At 38.5% G+C, this 22,157-nt stretch overlaps 1 protein-coding gene across 9 annotated transcripts in view; it reads left to right on the top strand.

Moving 5' to 3' along the window:
• Window positions 1–22,157, top strand: part of frmd4a (FERM domain containing 4A) — a 221,781-nt gene that overhangs the window by 111,971 nt on the left and 87,653 nt on the right. Inside the window, exon 1 of one of the 9 annotated variants that reach the window (XM_022679565.2) lies at window positions 8,028–8,368. The exons of 5 other annotated variants lie outside the window; for them this stretch is intronic. In XM_022679565.2, the coding sequence (XP_022535286.1) occupies window positions 8,243–8,368 (126 nt within the window). In that variant the 5' untranslated portion in view covers window positions 8,028–8,242. Of the gene's footprint in view, window positions 1–8,027; window positions 8,369–22,157 lie in introns of those variants that run through there. 3 more of the 9 variants (XM_022679560.2, XM_022679563.2, XM_022679559.2) reach the window with 3 other exon arrangements.

Raw genomic sequence — 22,157 nt, 5'->3', positions numbered from 1 at the left:
TTCAGCCACTTCAGCCTGGTAATGTGAACTTGGCAGAGGTGTCCAATATTATTTGCAAAGGTCTTTATCTGGTGTGGCTGCAGGTTTTTATTTTGAATATCAAGCTGAAAATCTGATTCCAATTGTTTAATTAATTAGGCAGCTTTCAAATAAGGATCATAGGTCCTTCTGCTTGGCTGGAATAGAAACCTGGAGCCATACTGAATAAGCCCTTTGTGGAGAAGACTAGACACCTCTGACTTGAATTAAGCATCTGTTGTTAATATTAGTGTTGATGCTAGATGCCACATGTCATTCTTTAATGATAAACATAGCTAAAGAGCTACGGATATGAGGGGAGTAACAGCAAACTCAAATTGCATTACCCAGAGTAAGCTTTTTACACTGCACACTGTGCTCACGCACAAGACTGTACACTAAACTGGAGGCAGAGTGAGGTAGAGGTCCACAGTGAACACATACCAAACTACTTTAATTAGCCTGGGAAAAATTAGTGCAGCCAAACCAAGTGCCAAAATATCTTTGATGATCTTAAATGAGTTGAGTATCATATTGTACACCCCTAGCACTTTTAGAGGTCTCGTGGAGTCCATGCCTCTACTGGCCAGAGCGGTTTTGGTGGCACTATAGGGAAATCGGTTTTAACGATATGGCTGATTGATGTCTCTGTTTAAATGGCTCAAAACCGGGAATTAGCTGATTTAATTAGATGTCATTCCCAGTCTGTGTTCCCAGAAGTCCCAGCTTAGAGAATGGGGTTCCGAGGGGTTAGAGTGTTCCTCCAAAAACAGGATATGTCTCCCGAAAAAGAACCAGGAATGTTCCTAGGCCAAGAACATACAGAGCTTTGTGTAAGGAGATAAGAGAAGAGAATGAATCATTTCACACACACTCACACACACACTGGAACAGACCAGTCATAGAACATAAAATGACACAAACTCACACACACACACACACACACTGACTCATCCTGGGGTTTCAATAGTCTATTCATGGCATGGGGGTGTGGGGGTGTGTGGGTGGCCGAGTGAGTTGGAGAGAGGGAAGAAGCGTGTGTGAATATTTTGCGCGGCTGTGTTATATTTTGCTGTGTATTAGAAGCATTAAAATGCCACGCATCCCCTAGTGCTCCCCTATTTCATCATAACGATGTGTGTGTGTGTGTGTGTGTGTGTGTGTTTGTGTGTGTGTGGCTGCCTCCTCCACACTCCTGTGGGTTTGCGCTTTTATACCATAATCCTCATACATATTTATGCTCACGGAGGAAATCAGGAGCAGAGGCTGATTAGCCTATATGCAAAGTGAAGTAGGTCAGTGTGCACATATGCACACACACACACATGCACACACATACACACACATACACACACCACACACACTTCAAACACTTCTGAAGCTCACAGCTGCTACGAAAGCCTCCCCTCCACCTCTGTGTCTTCACTATATCTATGTGTGTCTCCAAGCCTATGTACAGTCTTATATGTCATACGCTTTAAGGACAAAAGTATTGGGACCCCTGCTTGTTGTTCATTGTTTCTTCTGAAATTTTGAGAGTTTATCTTGCTTTTTTTAGATTAACTACTAGATCTTGCAGCATTGCTGTGCGGATTTGATTGCAGGATTTGATAAAATGAGGTTTAGATGTTGGATGATCACCATCCAATCTCCTTATCATACTCAACTTCTCAACTTATCCCAAGTATACTGTAGTCTGTAGCACCATCATCGGTCCACAGAACACAGTCCCAGTGCATCATAGTTCACTGATGGGTTGACTTTATATGTCTCTTACTTTCACATCTGGCATTAGAACTATCAATATATAGGTTATATATGTTTACCTGCTATGCTACACTCTAAAAAACAGAGGTACGATATGAGTACTTTTTTGTACTCAAAGGTACATTCTTTATAATTGTACCCTCAATGGTACAATACTGGTCTTTACAGGGTTAGATTTGTCATTTCTAACAGCAATAAGTACAGATTTGTACCATTTAATCAGACAAAAGGAACATTCTGTATTCTGTATCACTGTACTAATAAACAATATATATTTTAATTGCACATTCTTCATTTGAAAGCCAGACAATTTTGGATCATCACGTTTTTGACATATATTTAGTTGATGATAATGTTTAAAATCTTTAAAATCTTTACTGGCACACAAATATGGGTACAAAAAAGGACTTTCACTGAAAGCTAAGTTTTTGTACCTCAATATAAGGTACAGCCCCAGTGACAAGCTTTGTACTCATTAAGGTACTAATCTGTACTTACTTTTCTTAGTGTGTATAGAAGGTCCAGTTGTATTGGTAATGCTTTTTTAAACACACTAGACGAGCTGTGTGTGTGTGGAAGCAACTTAAAGTAGCTGAATGCATCCATTAAAGGTTTTCGGACATGTAGTGTATATCTTATCTAGACCAGATAGCTTAAACTGTGGGTATATTCACTGTTAATGTTTAAGTGAGAGTGTGTATGTACAGCAGAGTGTGTGTATGTGTCTGTGTGCGTGCACATGCTTGACCTATTTACCTCTATTGCCTCCATAAGAAGGGAGGAGTGGGCGTCTGTAGAACATTTGGCAGTATATGAACATGTCAGTGTGATTATTCTGGTTCATGATGAAAGTCTGTAATGTGTGTGTGTGTGTGTCTCCATCTCTCTATGTGTGTTCGTATGAGTCAGTGTGTAAGGTCATTGAATACCAAGGCATTTCCCAGGGTCCCTCAGAGCAGTCTGCTCTCTCTATACACACACACACACACACACACACACATACATCACACACTCAAACCTGGGAACAGTCTCTAAGTTTCCAAATATTTGAACTTCTCGTTCTCTCACACACACATTCGACACTTCCAAACAACAGTCAGATAGAATTGTGGCCCATAGGAAGTAGTGAAGGGGAAGGAATCCAAAAGCATTCCACGGTAGGCCAACTTTCAGAACAATGGTGCAGCATGGTGTGTGTTCGGCTCTTGAGTTTGGGTTTGGTTTAGATGTTAAATGTTTGATGTTGGCAGAAAAGTATCTGAAACCACAGCAAAGTTGTATAATCTTGCTGTTACCAATCTTTCCTTTGTCAAAGAATTATACATTTGGAAAAAAAATATTTTGGTAACTTTTGGTTATGGTCATAGAGCTACACAGTAGTGTGCAACAAAAGTGTAACACATGCAATGCAACACACCATACATTTTTGCATGGAGATGTAGAGGTTCCTAATGGTGTTGGAACATTAATGCAGGTTCACTGAAGTCTGCCAATCTGAACCACAGCAATCTGGCACAACTATCCACTGCTATAATTGTATTTACTGCAGTGGTGTAAAAGTGAGGTACACTCCACAACTGTAGAGGTAGCCCAGGATTAAAAAAAAAATCCAATTCTTACCTAAAGTAAGGCTAATTTATTGGCTATTTTAAAAGAGGCATTGCACCTATAAATGTGATGCTTAGGTAATGTAAGTATTTCTGAAATCGGGGATCAAATGACATTAACACATGCAGTACACTCCAAAACTTGCTTTAAAGCTTGATTTGTCAAATATGTTCAGCTAATTTGTCTGTACTAATTTGTCTCTTTTTCCCTTTTTCTCTCCCTCTACCTTCCCCTTGCCTCTCCCCTCACGTCGACTACATGCACCATCATGCCTGGTCTCTTGTGTAGGTGAGTACCTGTTCCATATTAATATAATGCTCTGATGGTCGTTTGCTTGGATGGCTGTGTGAATGAATAGGCACTGAAAGCCTGGCTGGTTGAACCGCTGTGTGAATGCCTCCGTATGCAGTGTTAGCAGCTCTGTATGTAAGCCCTCCATGGTACCGAGCACCGCCTGAGCACCACTGGCTCTCATTAGCTTCCAGCTGCAGGAGCAGCCAACATAGGCTCAGGGCCTGGGCGGTGGAGTCACTGAGTTTGCGTTTGAGAGTCATATAAAGACTACAGCCGTGCGTGTGTGTGTGTGTGTGTGTGTGTGGTTTTGAGCCTTGCCAGCATCTATCCCTTCAAATCAATTAGAGTGCACTCACTGACTCTAGGCAGCATCTTAATCAGCCTCATAAAGATTCAATTCAATTGCAGTTCTTTAGGAAATGATTCTGTTCATAATGCAGTTTGATTTAATTTGTTGGATTGCATTCATTTGTAATCTATCAATTACAATAAATAACATTAAAACACCTGCCTAATATCATGCACAAATGTAAAAATAAAGGTGCTACAAAGCATTTTTGAGTGATGCCTTCCTTGGAATGAGGACAACTTTTATGGGTGATTCGATTTGTGAGTCTACAGTGGAGACTCATGCAGAACTACTCTTTATGGAACCAAAAATGGTTCTTCAATTGAATCAGTTAAAGAACCTACTAAAAGCACTTCCTGTGCTCCCCTATTATACATTTTCTCAGCAGATATTTTGGGGGATGTACCTCTTGGTAAAGGATTGCTGGTCTATCTGGTCTATGATGTGATAAAGTACATTTGGCCTAGATGACAGTCTTTAAGATTTTGAGAGGGGGTGCATCATTGGATTGGACTAGAGGAGATCGGTAGGCTGGTCGTTTTGCCAAACTGACTACCATCTAGACCACCTGTCATCTTGCCTTTGTTTGCAGTAACATCATGCAAGAAACCTGGACTGCTATCAACTGGAATTTGGCATGCAGTTATGTTTCAGGCGGGTATGCCAATGATTATAAGTGTGGTCTGATTAGACTTTTTTTCCCCATGAGAAGTGCTTCCCCTGCTGCCCTATTAAAAGGCTACTTTTGGGTGATGTACCTCTTGGTGAGAGATCATTGTCTGCTAGATGTGCCTCTGTGATGCACCTAAAGACATGTAGCCTAGTTGACAGACTTTAAGACTTTAAGAGAGGGTGCATCAATGCACTGACATAAAAATACCTCATTTTTTTTATTTTTCTTGATGAATTGCCCCCCATCTAGGCTATCTGTAAGCCAGTCACCGTTGCCTTAGTTTGAAATGGTGCCAAAAACGAGAAACCAAGACTGCCATGGACTAGAACTGTATCATCTTTAGCAGCAACTTCAGGTTCTGTTGTTTGGTATCCAAATATGGTCTAGTTCTAGTGAGCAAAGTCATGTTTGTTGCCACGATATGTCAGATGTATCATGTACATTCACTGTGTATTCACTCTCTGGCTTCTTCATGCCCCCACTCTACTATATTCAGCATCCACTGCTCATCTAAGATCTCGCCCAGAGTGATTTTGATGAAGTATGTAGGGTCGAGTCTTGCATCATTATATGCGACCCCAGCATCAATATGCTCTATGAATCTCTCTCCAGACAGGAAGGGCTTTTAATTAGGGCGCAGAGAGTTGCCGACAGTAGCCGGCTTCCTGCCTCATCGATTGAGGCTTTCTGTTGGATTGCAGCTCGAGAAATGAAAGTAGCGCACTCAGAATAAACAGTAATGGAAATCAGTGAGATCTGGGAACAGGAACGGGAGCTTGCTTATTACTTGCATATTGAAGAGGTGCACTAGAGAACTACTACTGACCTTCCCTCAACAGAACAAGTATGAAGTGAAATATTATTTTTCTGATCAGATGCAGATTAACTTACTGTAACTGTACTCAACTACGCAGCATGCTGTTACAGCTCTCCACATTATAGAAACTATATGTGGATAATTGTAGACACCTCTAATAATGAAATTAATGTATTTGGTTACTTTAATCTATACAACCATTGATGATGCAAATGTATAAATGCACAGAACATATCTGGTCCATGTAGAAAAGTACTGCCAAAACAATAAGACTGTAGGTTAGAAGAGTAGAAAGCTGCCAGAACTGAGCTCTGGAGCAGTGGAACTGTGTTCTCTGGGATGATAATCCGCATCCAGTACTTTTGGATTGAATTGGAAAGTAGAGGATAAAGTAAACTATTTTAATTCAATCAAATCCTTACAGCAATGTTCCAAAATCTAGTAGAAAGCCCTCCCTAGACAGTAAAAACATTTATTCCAATATTTTAATATATTTATTTGAGAAGAATCAATGCATGAGTAGGTGTCCCAATACTTTTGTCTATTTAGTGTATGTGCTCCACTGACACTGCACCTCATCAGATAACAGCCTCATGTTACGGTTAAACACTTGTACAGTTTAATGAAATATTACACCAAAGGTCACGTTTCTATTCTCAGTGTCAAAGTCATTAGCAGCATCAATTAAGTTACTTTATCTGTCCTATTGTGTGTGTGTGCATGTTTTGCACAGTGACCAGAAATAGGCTTACTGTTACTGAAGTCCATTCTACAGACTTTTTTTATCCAGTTGATTGTCTGTGGAAAAATGCTGTCTTGAAGCAATAATAGGATTCAACATATACAGAAGTGTACAGATATAACAAAGGCTAGGTTAAAGTAGCTAACAAGTAATGGAACTATTTATATCACGGATTAGCATGATGTTAACTGCAGGTTTAAACTTGTGGTCCTAACATACTTTTCGTTATGGTACTGGAGAGAAATCAGTTGATTGTGGTGGATCTTGATTGGAGGAGGTAAAGTCATGTTAACTATTTGGCTGGCTAAAAAGACTGCAATAATGCAGCAATAATTAGCAGTTTCTCTGTCTTGTTTGTCCATTTGTTGTGCAGACAGATTTTCTATTGGCTCACATTTTATTCACATATATGAACTCAGTTCAAGGCAAATTAACAAATTACTTTCTCATGTTGTCACACACTTGAATTTTTTTTCTGGTCCAATGAAACATTTTTTTGCCAGGTGGATTTTTTTGCCAATTTGTGCTACACTTAGTAACTAGAATGCTAGCAATGCAGGAGTGGCATAAAGTTATACAAAAGCAGTGTATAAGACTGGTGGAGGAGAACATGCATGAAAACTGGAATTAAAAACCAGGGTTATTGCACCAAATATTGATTTCTTAAAACTTTATGAACTCTTAAAACTTTATGAATATGAACTTGTTTTCTTTGCATTATTTGAGATCTGAAAGTTCTGCATTTTTTGTTATTTCAACTATTTCTCCTTTTCTGCAAATAAGTGCTATAAATGATATTTTTTTTTTTGGTATTTGTTCATTTTATTCAAACTTATACATATAAATAGCAAAATATTTTAGAAACTGATGTTTCCCCAATAGAAAAGAGTGCTGTTATGAAGTGTCTTCTATGCTACCCTTTACTAGTCCCAAATGACTAGTTTCCATTAGAGAAAATTTGGTAAGATGCAGTTAGGTACCCAACCATTGGATTAATGGTAAAGAGATGTGCCCTTTAGGTGCCCTCGCAATGGAGTAAACTCTATTTGAGTAAAAACTATTTGATGGTACAACGCAGAGTAAATTGTTGTCAGTAAAAAAAAAAAAAACACTCATTCCCAAACTTAAATTAGCATCTATTCCATCCATTTATGTTTTAAGTTTTAGCCACGTCCCCTTCAGAATGCACAGGCCCTCTGTTGTGCATTGGGATCCCATTTAGTGTTTTTGCCCATACGCCTTTAAACAGCCGAAGTCCCCTAGTCTCCACATCCTCATACTTGACACAATGCCACAAATAAAAAACATACAGATGTTCTCTGTTGTGTTCTCTATAACTGTCTCCATAAATACACCGCATGGCTAAAAATGGTGGTACACTCTCAAAACATACTGCGAGCTCTCCATCTCCACTGGGACAGCATGGACTCTGAAGCAGAGGTCCTCCTGAAGGACCTTTTAAATGGCTACACTACCAAGAATCCATCCTCATGAGAGTTCAGGGCATCTTGTGCCCTGGTCCACGTGAGGTCTTCTGCTCCTCATATGGACCTGTGAGGCTCTGGAAACTCTAAAGCGACTGAAGTGGCTGTAGCTTTAAAACCAACAGGCAGGCTGAGGAGGCGGGGGGAGACAGAGCTGGTACTTTTCGAATGTGGGAATGTTTGTGTTGGGAGCTGTTACTCTGGGAATTCAGCAGCAATCTGAGTGAGGGGGAGAGAGAGAGAGTCTAGAGGGACAGAAGTGCAGGAGAGAGTGACACAGAGGCTTCATCACTCTCCCAGGGGGCGATTAGAGGAGTGAGGGGAAGTATGAAGAACATGAAAGGAGGAGAAAGCGTAGGCCGCGATGCCTGAGGAGCAATACCTGCGAATACACACCTGGACTTGAGAGGGATTACCTGTCCACAGCACCTGTGGGGTTGTGTGTGTGTGTGTGTGTGTGTGTGTGTATATGCGTTGGTGTGTGTAAGTTATGGAGGCTGTGCTTTTGAGTTTGGAGGAGAGTGTGTGTGTGAGGCAGAGTGTGTTATGGGACCTGACATCAGCCGCTCTGAGGAGACTGAGGCACGCACCTCTACTGTATAATGCCGTCTACCAGGTATGACCTTCCTGTGGGCAAGATTGAATCTGTTTTTATATTGTGTTTTTAATTTTTTTTCAATACAGTTAAGTTAAAAAAGTAGTACACTCCGTTAAAAAAATAGAAAAGTGAATAAATGTTTTTTTTTTTTTTTTTTTTTTAAACTATGTGTAAAATATATTTCATAGAAATGGGAAAAAGTTGAGCACCCTTAACTTTTTTTTACACTAAATTCAAAAACAAAATAAAGAAATAAAATGATAAAATATGTATGTTGAGAATGCAAAACAGAAACAATACATCAAATATTTATATATATTTTAAATAATTGTCATTTTATTACTATTTGTAGTTATTTGTTCTTGGTGTTTGATTAAACGTATTTGTCGAATTTGATCAAACGGCTTTTGTTTTTTGTACATTTTGATGTTCAAACAATCAAAATTTAAACAAATATCAAATAACTACAAAGAGCAATAGTGATCATGTATGATAGATTTTTTTAAATATTTGTATTGTTTTGCATTTACAACATATACTATATTACATTTTTTTATTTTGTCTGCAGATTTTATTTTGTATTAAACTTTTTTCACAAAATTAAGCATATATAATATTCTTAAGACAAAACAAAACAAAAAAGTTGCACCTATTGAATTCTATATCAGATGTGCTGTGCAAATGCACACACAGACTCAGGTTGTCTAGTCCCTTGAGAGAAAATAGTATTGCCAATAGAATAGGTCTCTTGGAAGCAAATAAATATGGTGAACCCATGTTGCCTATATAAGAGGCCACTTCTGTTTCTGAATCAGTTTCTCTGATTTTGCTATTTATAGGTTTACGTTTGAGTAAAATGAACATTGTTGTTTTATTCTATAACCTACAGACAACATAAAACATAAAAATATTTTTATTTAGAGCATTTATTTGCAAAAAAAAGGCTGAAATAACAAAAATCAAGCAGAGCCTTCACATCACAAATAATGCAAAGAAAACAATTTCATATTCATAAAGTTTTAAGAGCTCAGAAATCAATATTTGGTGGAATATTCCGTTTTATTAATCACAGTTTTCATGCATTTTGGCATGCTCTCCTCCACCAGTCTTACACACTGCTTTTGGATAACTTTATGCCACTCCTGGAGCAAAAATTCCAGAAGTTCAGCTTGGCTTGATGGCTTGTGATCATCCTGTTGAATATAATCCAGAGGTTTTTAATTTGGTAAAATCAAAGAAACTCATCTTTTTTAAGTGGTCTTTTTTATATATATATATAATAAAATAAATAAAGGATTTGGCTGTCCAAATCACTGTTCCAGAATTCCTGGTCCTTGTCTAGGTATTCTCTGGCCCTTATGTGTTTTCACATGACTGTAAATACACATATTTGCTGTAGAAATGATGTTTTCTCAGCGTTAGGTGGTGAATGAGTTTGGCTGCGAGCCGTAAATCTCTTTCATGTGGGGAATAAATGCAGCTTTAGGCTGTTGTTGTTTGCTCGCACTGAGAGCTTTAAAATCGGCTAATAGTTAGAATTCAGGTCGTCCTTAGGACGTTTTGTGAGCTTTACAGAGTATTAGCGTTGCTATGGTGGTTTCTAAGGGTCTGTCTCACGCACATAAACAGCTCTCCCCAGGAGCCTTCAACTCCATCTACCATAGATCCGTGTGTGTGTGTATGTGTGTGTGTGTGTGTGTGTGTGTGAGAGAGAGAGACAGAGATCAGTATTCAGTCTATGTCTCTCCTCTACCTTCTCACAGTGTGAGCAGAACTCAGCAGAACTGACCGTATTAAACAGTCCCAGTGTTCCGCAGTTCAGGATGGACAGGCCTGGGCAAATGATACAATTACAGAGGAAAGATGGTGATGTCCCACTGGGATGTTTCAGCTGACTGATGCTGAGGTTCACCCAGCACTCAGACAAGGCAGACATCGCAAATCCAGCTGAGATATATAGATCCTGGCAGCAGGATGGCATGCTTTTTTTTTAGTGTCTTAAAATAAACACTTGTTTACTCAGAAATTTAAACTACTATTTTAAACGGATGACATTTGTTTAATGATGTATGACAAAGAATTTTAAACTAATGACTTATTTTAATTATTGTTTCTTGTATGTTTAACCTCTTTTCTCAAATAAATGGCCTAACTTAAACATTTAACATGTTCTCAAAATGGTGCCATATTTTCTCAAATGTTCTCAAGCATTTTGACTTCTCAGATATCAAAATAACAACTTATTTTCCCAAATATTTTGACTTTTTAACCTTGTAATAACATGTTTTTCTGACATGCTAAGTCACAGTGTTGTGGTATTATGTTAATATTTTAAGTAACTAAATCATATTTTTTATTTATTAAGTCCTGATAACAATTATTTGTGGATGATATCTCAGAACTTATTGCAATAAAAAATATTATTGTCATTTTAACATCATTAAATGCCGCTTACAAAAACGATAATATAATAGCATAACAAAGCAATTATGCCCTTTCAAAGATAACATGATTTTAATTGATCACAGTTTGAGAAACACATACTTTTATCTTCACTTACTGCAATTCATACCGTGTGTATAGAGTCGCAGTTATTGAAGCACTAATTGGTCATTGCGCGGCTGTCTAAAATATTGTTCACTGATATATACAGCTCTGGAAAAAATTAAGAGACCACTTCAGTTTCTGAATCAGTTTCTCTAATTATACTATTCATAGGTATATGTTTGAGCACCACCAGTCCTCCACCAGTCTTACACACTGCTTTTAGATAACTTTATGCCACTCCTGGTGCAGAACATCAAGCAGTTCAGCTTGGTTTGATGGCTTGTGATCATCCATCTCCCTTTTGATTATATTCTAGTGGTTTTCAATTTGATAAAATCAAAGAAACTCATCATTTTATATTGGTCTCTTATTTTTTTTCCAGAGCTGTATGTGTGATCAAACATACAAATAAGCTAAATAGATATTTCCATGATTATCAAATATTATTGAGGTCACATCCATTTATTGTATGAAGTTGATATAAGGTTTATATGTCATTATCATGACAGGCCTAAGGCCAATTATAGGATCTTTATATCAAGATACTAATACAAATGTGACATAGAAATAGGAAAGGAGGAATTTAGGCTTCTACATCAGCCAATGCATTTACAATGTATAGATATTTTATGATAAATAAACCAAATGAAATAAACCAAAACTGTTTGGATTAAAACACTGTCATATAAAATTAAATAAAGGTTTAAGAAAGATGTGGTTTAGTTTGTACATCAGTAATGCATTTAGTGCATTTAGTGCATGCTTAGTGTGGGGCAGAAAGGTGCATACAATGAGAGGAAACAGTCCCCATCCCCCAACCTCTCTCAAGATGAAGTGAACTTTGACCACTCAAAGACGGCAGGTTGGGCCGAGATACATAAACACTGGTAATGACATTTAGATCTGTCCTCAGAACTGACTGTATACATAGACTATATGGACAAATACTTCCCAAAATTGTTGGATGGAGCACCATCATTCCAGAGAACACAGTTTCACTGCTCCACAGCTTAAAGCTGAGGGGCTTTATACTCCTCAAGACCACATCTTGCATTAGGCATGGTGCCAGTAGGTAGGTTGATGTTTATCTGCTCCAATTCAGAATCCATTCGTCTGAAAGAAGCTGAAAGCATTGATTAGAAGGGGTTTCCAGAAACATGTATCTTTGTTTTCTTTCAAATTGTTATGAACAGTGATTAATGTCTGCTTTTATACACTCTACACACACAAATGTACAGACACCTCTGGATGGCAGCACAGTTTGAATCAGCAGGTGCTTCTTCCCAGGAAAGCAACTTTCTACAGCTTCATTCATCTCTTTTTTTTCTTTTTCTTTCCTCAAACAACTCTATCTACTCTGCCTCTCTCTCTCTTTCCTTTCTCCAGATTAATCGGTTTATTGGTCTCTAAAGTGCAGCTCGGCCTAGTAAAGCCTATTCACTTTCCCTCAGCTCCACAATCCACACCCATAGAGACGCTTTTGTTGTGTGTGTGGTGTGTGTGTATCCTAATGACAGATTTCTGTGTGTGTTTGTGAAAGAGAAAAAGAGAGAGAGAGAGTGCTCTTACTATCACTCATCACTTCATGAACGCATGTACTGTGCATTCCAGCTTCCCTACCAACACCTGTTCACCTCACCTCACCTGCAAGTACTAAGTGTCTGTGTGTGTGTGTGCGTGTGTGTGAGATCCGTTTGATGTGCTGAAAGCTTTAGAGTTGGAGAGATAATGCTAATGATGGTCTCCTTTCACTGCTTCACTTGCTTTAATGCAGCTTCCTTTCAGACTGCTACAATAAGAGCAGAGGCCCTCCTGTAACTGTGAGGTTGCTCTGAATGTGTGTGTGTGTGTGTGTGTGTCTGCATGCATCCAATAAGCCTGTTTCATAATGTACACTAATCAGCCATAACATTAAAACCACCGAGAGCTGAAAAAATTTACTGGTTGACATCAGTCCGGGAGCTTTTCCTGATGCACTCAATTTTCTGTCTATTTTCTTCAATTGCGATGGGAGTAGAAGAACAGTTTCACATGCAGCATGCATATGCATCTCAGAGTGACCTATTGTATTTTAAAAAGAGCTAGAAAGTACTGAATAAATACTTGCGAAATGACACCTTTACAGGCAGCCCACTTCACTGAGCCCTCTTAAAATTTTTCAATTGCTTCAATGGCTTTTAAGTTCTTTAACTGTATAACATGCACAATAGGGGGATGTTATACAGTATAGTCCATCAGGTAGATAGATATCAGAAGGTGCAACTATTTGATGATAATTGTATAATACATTTAAAGTGGCAGTCTGTATTATTTTGTTTCTAAACTGAAACAGAAGCATTTCTGTGTGGAGAAAGGAAAAAAATATTCATTCTTTAAAAAAAATGGGGTGTCAGGTATCATTTTGCGGGAGTTTTAGCCACGTCATTTGTCTTTATATACTTACGTCACATGTACAGCCTCTAAAAGAAGATCCGGCTCAGTTTTACTGAACGCGAGCGCTTGGTGGAGCAATGGAGACTTCAGAAGGAAACTCAGACTTTAGTAGCTCATTCACTAACAGTAAAAACAAAGTGTTCAGTTGAAGTTAATCTCTCTTTCTCTGACTGAACATAACCTGGAATCGGATTCATCCGCTCTGAAAGGAGACCGAATCAGGCCGTCCAGTTTAAAATGATTCTTCCGCATGCTTGGTGCAATTACTCATTCTCACCAGAGAGGGTCCTAAATCCCCAAACTTACGGACATCTGCTTTAATACAACAGAGAGTTGTAGTGTTTAATAGAGATGGCTTTAACTAGAGGAAATTCCGTTCATTTGACCAGCCAGTCGAACTGACACCCCCTGAGCTGGCTTGGGATTGCACTGCTCCACTACAGAGTGTGTAGTAGAGTGCGTCCCTGGTTGACAGCACATACCTACAGTTCAGGTTCCCACAGGCTGCTTGCTGCTCTTCACTCTGTTCCTGCTTGGCTCCTTCACTGCTGCGCTTTTATTCTGGGCTGTCTGGCATGAACACTCTCCCAGAACACACCGTCTGCCTGGAGAATACTGACTGGAATGCTGGAGAACGTTTTAGTTTTTTCGTCCACATTGGAAAGTTACACACATTCTCACACACACTTACACAACACAGCTGTATTTATCAGCCATGGGATTTTCCCAGAACATTAGCCAGTGTGAGAGAGGCTGAGAGAAAGTGCAGTTTTTTCTTTGTTTTCTCTCTAATTTTCTTTATTGCACTTAATGTGCTTGTGTGTTCAAGTGTGTGAGAGTGTGAGTGAGTTCAAGTGTTTCTGTGTGCGTCTGTGTTTTTGATTGGTAGATAATGGATTCAGATTCAGAGCCTGTGCTCCCCTGGGACTGGTTGATGTTTGCATGCACGTCTGGAACACTTTTTTTTTTCTACTACTTAATTTCACGTTTCATCAAGTCTCGCTTCTGTGATACGACATCTTAAAGAAAAACAATGTTCCTAAAGGAATGGGCTTAAATGGTGGAAAATCAAAGGAACGTTATTGATCACTGATCCCAGATACAATTGATCAGCTAAGACATGTTAGTTAAGAATGTGAGATGCTAGGCTTATGTTGCTAACAAACAGAGTTGGATTTATTTTGGGTTTCATTCAAAACTGTAGTTGGAGCATGGTTAAAGCAGACATTTTCAACTTGGAACTCCCACACAAGTGAGATTTTCTACTCGGAAAGACAAATAGAAACCCCTGGTTTCAGAATCCAAGATGGCTGCACCACAGAACAACAGTACTCTCCAACTGTTTCAACATCTGTGGACATGTTTCATGGTGTCTAAACATGCAAAACACTGTTTAAATGCCATATTATCAATTGCTAACAATGCTAGCCTTTGACTGTGCTAACAATGCTCATCAGATATACTGTACTTTGTTTGGATTCACTCTAAAACACTGCAAAATGATTCAAAAACTATTTTTGTTCAAATATTTCGAAATTGGGAACACCTTAAATATTGTAATATTTAAGTAAAATGGCATCAACTTAGGTGTGCCCAGTCATTCCCAGTTTCAATATATGATTTCCGAAGTAAATAGAACTCAGCATCAGACTGTTACCAATCTTATTTCTACAAATAAACACCCTACACACATCAATATCAGTGCAGGTTAGAACTCAATATGATTTACACCAATCAACCATAACATTAAAACCACTGTCAGGTGAAGTAAATAACATTGATTACCTGGTTCCAATAGTACCTGGTACCAGATAATCTAAAGGGGGTGGGATCTACATATTAGGCAGCAAGTTAACAATCAGTTCTAGACCTGTCACAATCTTGTGTTATTGACATAACATTCAATATATGGATATGACCTCAATCATTTTTGCTGACCTCAATATTGTCCATTGTGTTAACTTAATAAGGAGAGTCCATTGACATAATTGAGCCATTGTGTCAACTTTTGTTTTTGCAATAGTAAGTTTCCGTATATTATAAAGGGCAAAAATTACATGATATGGGCAAAAGTATTGGGACACCTGCTCATTCATTATTTCTTTGAAGCAATGAATTAAACCAAGGTTATTAAAATGTATCATTTTATTTGGATGGTCCATTACAGATGTCTTATAGATGTTTATCTGAGATTCAACTAACATTCAACTGCATATGTATTAAATGCAACTGAACTCTCAGCTAAATGTCAAGGTTAAGGTTAGGGTTTCATTCAATAGAGTATGATTTACATTCAACTTAGAATTCAGTTGCATTTAATGGACATTTAGTTTAATGTTAGATAAGCATATAAGCATATATGATGCATCTACAATGGAGCATCCAAGTAAAGTGTTACCAAAAAGAGTTTATCCTGCTTTTGTTGGAGTTACTGTCTCTACTGTTAAGAGAAAGCTGTCTAATAGATATGAAAGCACTGATGTGAGGATGTGCATTCAGTGACAAGAGCGTTAATGATCACCCCAGAACACACAATTCCCAAAAACACAGCTTCAGTACTTCTCTACATTGACTAGACAAGCAGAATGTGTGTTTGCACACTTGTGTCAAGATGTATCCACAAGCATGTGCACATATAGTGTATTTTCAAATCATTTATTTAAAAAAAAAATACAATTTAAAGATTTGATATGACAGCACTTTCTCTCACTCTGTCTCTGGGTGTGTCTGCTGATGTCAGTAAGGTACGAGAATAGTAGCTTATCAATAGCGTATTGATGGAGCTGTTTTGATGCATGAATATTTATGAAAGAAGACCAGCAGCAGAGCAGCTCTGCGTTTTAGTGAAAAGAAGAGATAAGCGAAAAGGCAGAACTCCTTCTATCTGCATGTATTGCAGTCTGTCGGACAGTAAAAAAGTAGCTTATAAGCTTCTTTGCTGCTGCTGAAATCTAATTTCACCAGTAATGTGAGAATATTTCATGCTTTAGCAGTGAGCTAAATTCCCCAAAATGAAGCCACACATTCTCACAAACAGACACATCTGTGCTAGGCTGAGATGTTCTACAGTTTTAACAGTGCCTTAAATGTGTTTATTTGTGGCATATGTATTATGGTTTCCGTCTATATATTAATTTTTATCCCATTTTCTCCCTAATTTACACAGCCAATTACCCAACCCACTCATTAGGACTCACCCTATCACTAGTGATGCCCCAACACCAGGAGGGTGAAGACTAGCACATGCCTCCTCCAATACAAACTGCTGCTGATAGCATTGCCGAGTAGCATTACAGCGCATTTGGAAGAAAGCACTGCCAGTCTTGATAAATTAGCTCACAGACGCCTTGTGCTCATCGATATCACTCTTTGGAGGGATGTAGGGAGAGAGTGCCATCTAGCCACCCAGAGAAAGCAAGACCAATTGTGTTCTCTCAGGGCTTCGGCAGATAATGGCAAGCTACATGAACAGGATTCGAACCGGTGATCTCCTGATCATAGTGGCGGCGCCTTAGCACCTAAATATGGCCATTGTTAACTCACTGCCTACTCTTTATATGTACCTTTAGAACCTGATAATTAATGTTATTGACTTAAGCCATCGGTTGTTTTAATGTTTTGGCTCATCAGTGCATATTCTGTAGAGTTCATCAGAGTCATATAATAGAATGATATAAGTCATATGGATTGTTTTCTTGCTTTTCCACTGGGCATAATGGAATTCAGAGTACCAATATTATAGTCTCTGTGCATTACAGCAGATTAGTGTACACATACACTCAAAATCCAGCAGTTTTGCGAGCTGAGAGTGTGGCATGTTTGTGTATGTGTGTGTGTGTGTGTGTGTGTGTAGTGAGAGTAAGTAATCTGCAGGGATTATAGTCAATGCCATGTGATTAGAGTGTATCCCACACACACATACAGGAAATCCCCTGAGTTGATATTATGACCCTGAATATGTAATATGGCTGATACTTGTATGTGTTTATGTAACATGATTAAATGTCTAGACTTTAATTTTGTAAAGGTGGGGATAATTTTACAGTGCATTCTAATACAAAAAAGCTAAAAACTATATGACCAATAAGTGTGGGCATCCCTTTTAAAGAATGCATTCTGCTGACACAGATGTACAAATACACACATAGCTTGTCTAGTCACTAGAGAAGTACTGCCAATAGAATAGGACTCTCTGGAACCTATTGGTGCCATGCCTGTTGCCAGGCCTGAGGAAGAGGGGTATATAGCCCCCAACATTGTGCTGTGGAGCAGTGGGACGGTTTTCTGTGACATTATAATGGTCTGTTCCATTATTTTGGGACAAGTTATGGATAAGGTGGGGTTCTGATTATCTTAAATCAAACCTCACTAATGTTCTTGTTGTTGAATGCAATCAGATCCCACAACAATGCTCCAAAATCATTCCCTGGACAGTATAGGCAGTTACTCCAACAAAAGTGAGATAAACTTCTTTCTAATTCTTTCTAATGAATGTGCCATGTAGATCTGTGTACTGAGCCATTCTATCCATTTAGTAAATGCAATGTAAGATGGTAAAATATATTTTGTACTGTTCTATTTTTATTTTTATATTATAGGTCATGTTTGTGCCATATTTAGTGCATTTCTAATCATGATAATCTGGATAATAATAAACTAAATTAAATAGTGGATCAAAATTTCCTAAACAATGTACAGTAATTAAATATATTTCTTATACAGCTGAAAACGGAAAGCCATGGAATGTGTGTATCTCTTTTAACTAGAACAAAGTTTATTTACCCTTAAAATCCATGAGAGTCCACTAGAGTTCACATTTTTTATGTTTGCTCAGTAAAAGCCATGTTTGGTCATGAGGCTGAGCTCATCCCTGACCGCTCCTGATTACTGAGAGAGCAGGAGAGGAAGTGACTGTTAATAAATGTTCCTGTTTTATTTGGAAAATTAAAGCATTTGCTTAGCTGACCTGTCCCAGGACCCAGCATGCACTGCTCTCCATCCACACACACACACACACACACACACACACATGAAAAATACAACTTACCAGCCCTCATTACACACAATTACACAATTACACTGTTTCTGAAACCCACATCCCCTGAAACCCACCATGTCACATCAGGTTAAATACCAAATCATTACACATTTATTTATTTATATTTATTTAAATATTTAATCGAAACACATTTCACTCCATTTCCTCCCTGCAGGAGCGCAAAGCAAAAAAAAATCAGTTTGTGTGAATTATTCACACTGCTCACATGATAAATGCAGCGATACAGGGTTCTTGGGGTTCAACGTCAGCAGGAAAGCTTGTTCACTTGACGCAGATGATCAGAAACTAATCTTAGGGGAATCTGCCAAACCTACAATGCAACAAGCGATTTAAGCTTAAATTTAAGGCAGTTGGGATCAACAGGGATCCATTGAAATTACCACAAAACCGAGGGTTAGTGATCAATAATATGTGGCCAGAAATCAGGTTTCCTGATATTTTTAAATGCCCAATTTTATTGCAGGTGCCAGTGGTTCTTAAAGTGGTGTTTGGGTACCAATGCTATGCTTGTTTGAACATTTTCCTGATGTAACACAGAGTACAATAGCTTATCAGTTCGTTCATTAGTTGGATCAGGTGTAATATAACTAATATAAACTCTTAAAACTTGCATGGCTGTGGTACTACAGGACCAGGATTGAAACCACAGCTCCAAGCTGAATTTTCTCTAAACAGCTCTTTCCAATTTTGTGATTACGCTGCGGCTCAGTCTGTCTTTTTTCCTCTCAATTGCTATTATTAAGTGGATACCATGGTTTTGCTATAGTGTTACTAGGTGGTTGCTGTTACTAGATGGCTACTGGCTGCTGTGCATAATGCACTAAAAAGTTAGGGATGTAATGATTTCAATGCAGTGTTTAATAGTCCAGAAAAAGAATATTTATAGTGTAAAGAAATACTTCTGAGGGTCTCTGCAGATTTTGTGGAGACCACCATTGATTATTAAAACTGATCCAATCAGAGTAACATGCATCCAATCAGAGTAAAGTTACTGCTTTACTTAGTCTTAGTCTTAAGTTATTCTGTTACTGTGCCAGTTATCACAGGAACCCTTTAGAGGTCTTGTAGTGTCCATTCCTCTATAGGTCAGAGCTGTTTTTGCGACACAAGGGGGAGCTAGACAATACTATGCAGGTGGTTCTAATGTTATGGCTGATAGATGTACAGTATATACAGTACAAGTAAATCTCAGCAGCCACAGTGCTGCTTTGAATATTTGGAAATTTTCCATGCAAAACTGCCAGAGTGTGATCAGTGCAGAGCTGCCCAAGCCAGTATCTCTCTCTAACAAATCCATATTCAAATTCTAACTCTAACTCAAACACAAACCTCACTCTCTCTCTTTTTCTAAAATTCTCCTTCTGAAGAACAGACATTTCAGACTTTATACATCGTAGCTCTGAACATCCCTGTGAACGCTGAGCGGGAGCAGTTCAGTCAGAGTTCAGCCTCAGCCAGCAGGTCGAGAAATGCACCAATCAGAAAACATTGTTTAATAACAGAGGGGCTGGTGGCCAATCACAGCAGAGTGTGTGTGGAGAGCTGGGTAAATGTATTCATGAGACAAAGGCCTTCTCCTCAGAGAGAATGAAGGTCTGCTTGATTTACACTTGTTTAATTATGAATGAGTGCAGGATGAGAGAAGCGAAATGGATCTCCTAAAACTGCCCTGTCAGCTTGTTACAGTGACTATTGTGACAGACTCCAATGAGCAATTATACCGGTTCGGTGTGTGTGTGTGTGTGTGTGTGTGTGTGTGTATGTGTGTGTTTAGCCCTTATCCAAATGTCCTTATGAATACAGAAAATCATCACGATCTTAAGGAAATGAGGACAAAACTGCTGTTTTTGGTGTGCATAAAGTTGCTATAGACAAAGCTATAGACTATAGCTGGATTGCAGCTCACTAGGACTGTCCTCTAAAGACTCCTTCTTAGTAGCCTGTTGGTCACACATATGAAACAGTCTAACAAGGCTGGTGACATTACACACGAAATTTACGTGGTGACATTGCGGCAGTAAATTTAAAAGGTTTTGTTTTCCGCCATTTTGTCAGTTTTCCTTCTTCCCTTCATTTTTCTAGAGCAGCCACATTTAAGGTGGAACAGAAAACTCTAACAGAAAATGCTAACTTGTTTCCTGATTCATACACTTTTTAACCAATAAATTTCCATTATTTTTTCATGATTTTCCATGCCTTTAAGGCAAATTGTCATGACCATACAATTTTTTAAAACATGCAGACATGGACAATAAAACAAAAAAAAAAAATCAACTAAAACTGTAATTACAATTGATATATTATAGTAGGTAAAATAAAATAAATCAGATAAAATGTTTACACACAATCTTTAATAATAAACTGTGTGTCAGATCCTAAAAGAGCTCCATTGTGTAGCTCTAAATTACTGAAGTATTTGTTAGCTCAAAATAGATTTTCTCAGTCGATAAACTGAAACACAAGGATTTGTAGAGCAAATTTTTCATGACTTTTTCAAAACTTTTCGGGTGTTTTATTTTTCCAAAACTTATCCAGTCCTGGAAATTGCTATTTTCAAATTCCATGACTTTTCCAGTTTTTTTATGCCTGTAAGAAACATGTTATTTGTAAGATGCAAGCGAGACACATCTTGTTTAACTGCTTTAGCAGGGTCTTTTAATTCTGAGATGAGAAAAAAAAATACAAATACTACAGCATTTTTTGGAGCTGCTGGTCTAAAGCTGCTGGACTAAAGCTGCAACTGGCTCTCTATGGATGGCGATGACACTTGAAAAATAGGCTAATTTAAAAGACTGATCTCAGCTTTATATGAATCGATATTAGATCATTTAAATAGATTACAATTATTTTTGAAACCCACCCCCTACAGCTTATATGTCTGAATATTTGTGGACACCCATTTTAATGCATGTATACATTAAGCTACTTTAAGCCGCACCCATTCCTGACACAGATGTGCAAATGAACACACACACACTGCGTCTAATGTCAGTAGACGCAGTTACCCCCAGCAAAAGCAAGATAGCCCTAAATTCTTTATTCATACAATATATGTGTGTGTGAGAGAGCAAGGTGGGGGGTGGGCTGTGTGACCTCTTAGGCCACCATTGCTCCTTTCACATGCAGTGCCAGAAGCAAGTATAGAATGTCATACCCACAAGGAAAGCATGCGTTCGTACAAACTGTCCGATCGAATTCTGTTTGAAAGCCCAGCTGTGTGTGTGGGAGGTCCTTAATATCAGTGAGAACCTTCAAAAAGAAGCCTCCATCAACAGCTCAGGTTCACTTTAACGCACTACAGATGTGTGAGTGTGGGTGGGTTTAGAGGGGGTGCTTTTTTTTAAAATGTTTTGATCAACAAACTCCAGAGCTCACCAGTTCCCCAGGAATTCCAGGAATTTGGGACTGAGGTAAAGAAGCTTTCCCCTCTGCAGTCTGAGCCAAGCGCTAAACATTCCTGTACTACACACCCGCCGTCTACACAGCCTGGGAAAATGACCCACTGACTCAGAGAGAGAGAGAGAGAGAAAGACAGAGAGAAAGAGAGAGAGAAAAATGAGCCAAATTTTACACAGTGATTGAAGATTAAAGCCTGCTGTCTCATAGATAAGGCATTCTTTTGCAGTGGAGCTGACCATCAGTCTCCAGAGAGGACATTATCAAACACAGGCATATTCACATGGTGCATATGAGTAATAGAAGAATCAGAGGGTGTGCTAAGCCTAAAATGGAGTGAGGAGTAATGTGTGATCACTAATCAGCAGTGTT

The sequence above is a fragment of the Astyanax mexicanus genome, chromosome 9 (genome assembly GCF_023375975.1).
Source record: "Astyanax mexicanus isolate ESR-SI-001 chromosome 9, AstMex3_surface, whole genome shotgun sequence".
In the NCBI taxonomy this organism is placed as follows: domain Eukaryota; kingdom Metazoa; phylum Chordata; class Actinopteri; order Characiformes; family Acestrorhamphidae; genus Astyanax; species Astyanax mexicanus.
The sequence above is the reverse complement of the archived record's forward strand: the minus strand, read 5'-3'. Positions and strand labels throughout refer to the sequence as shown.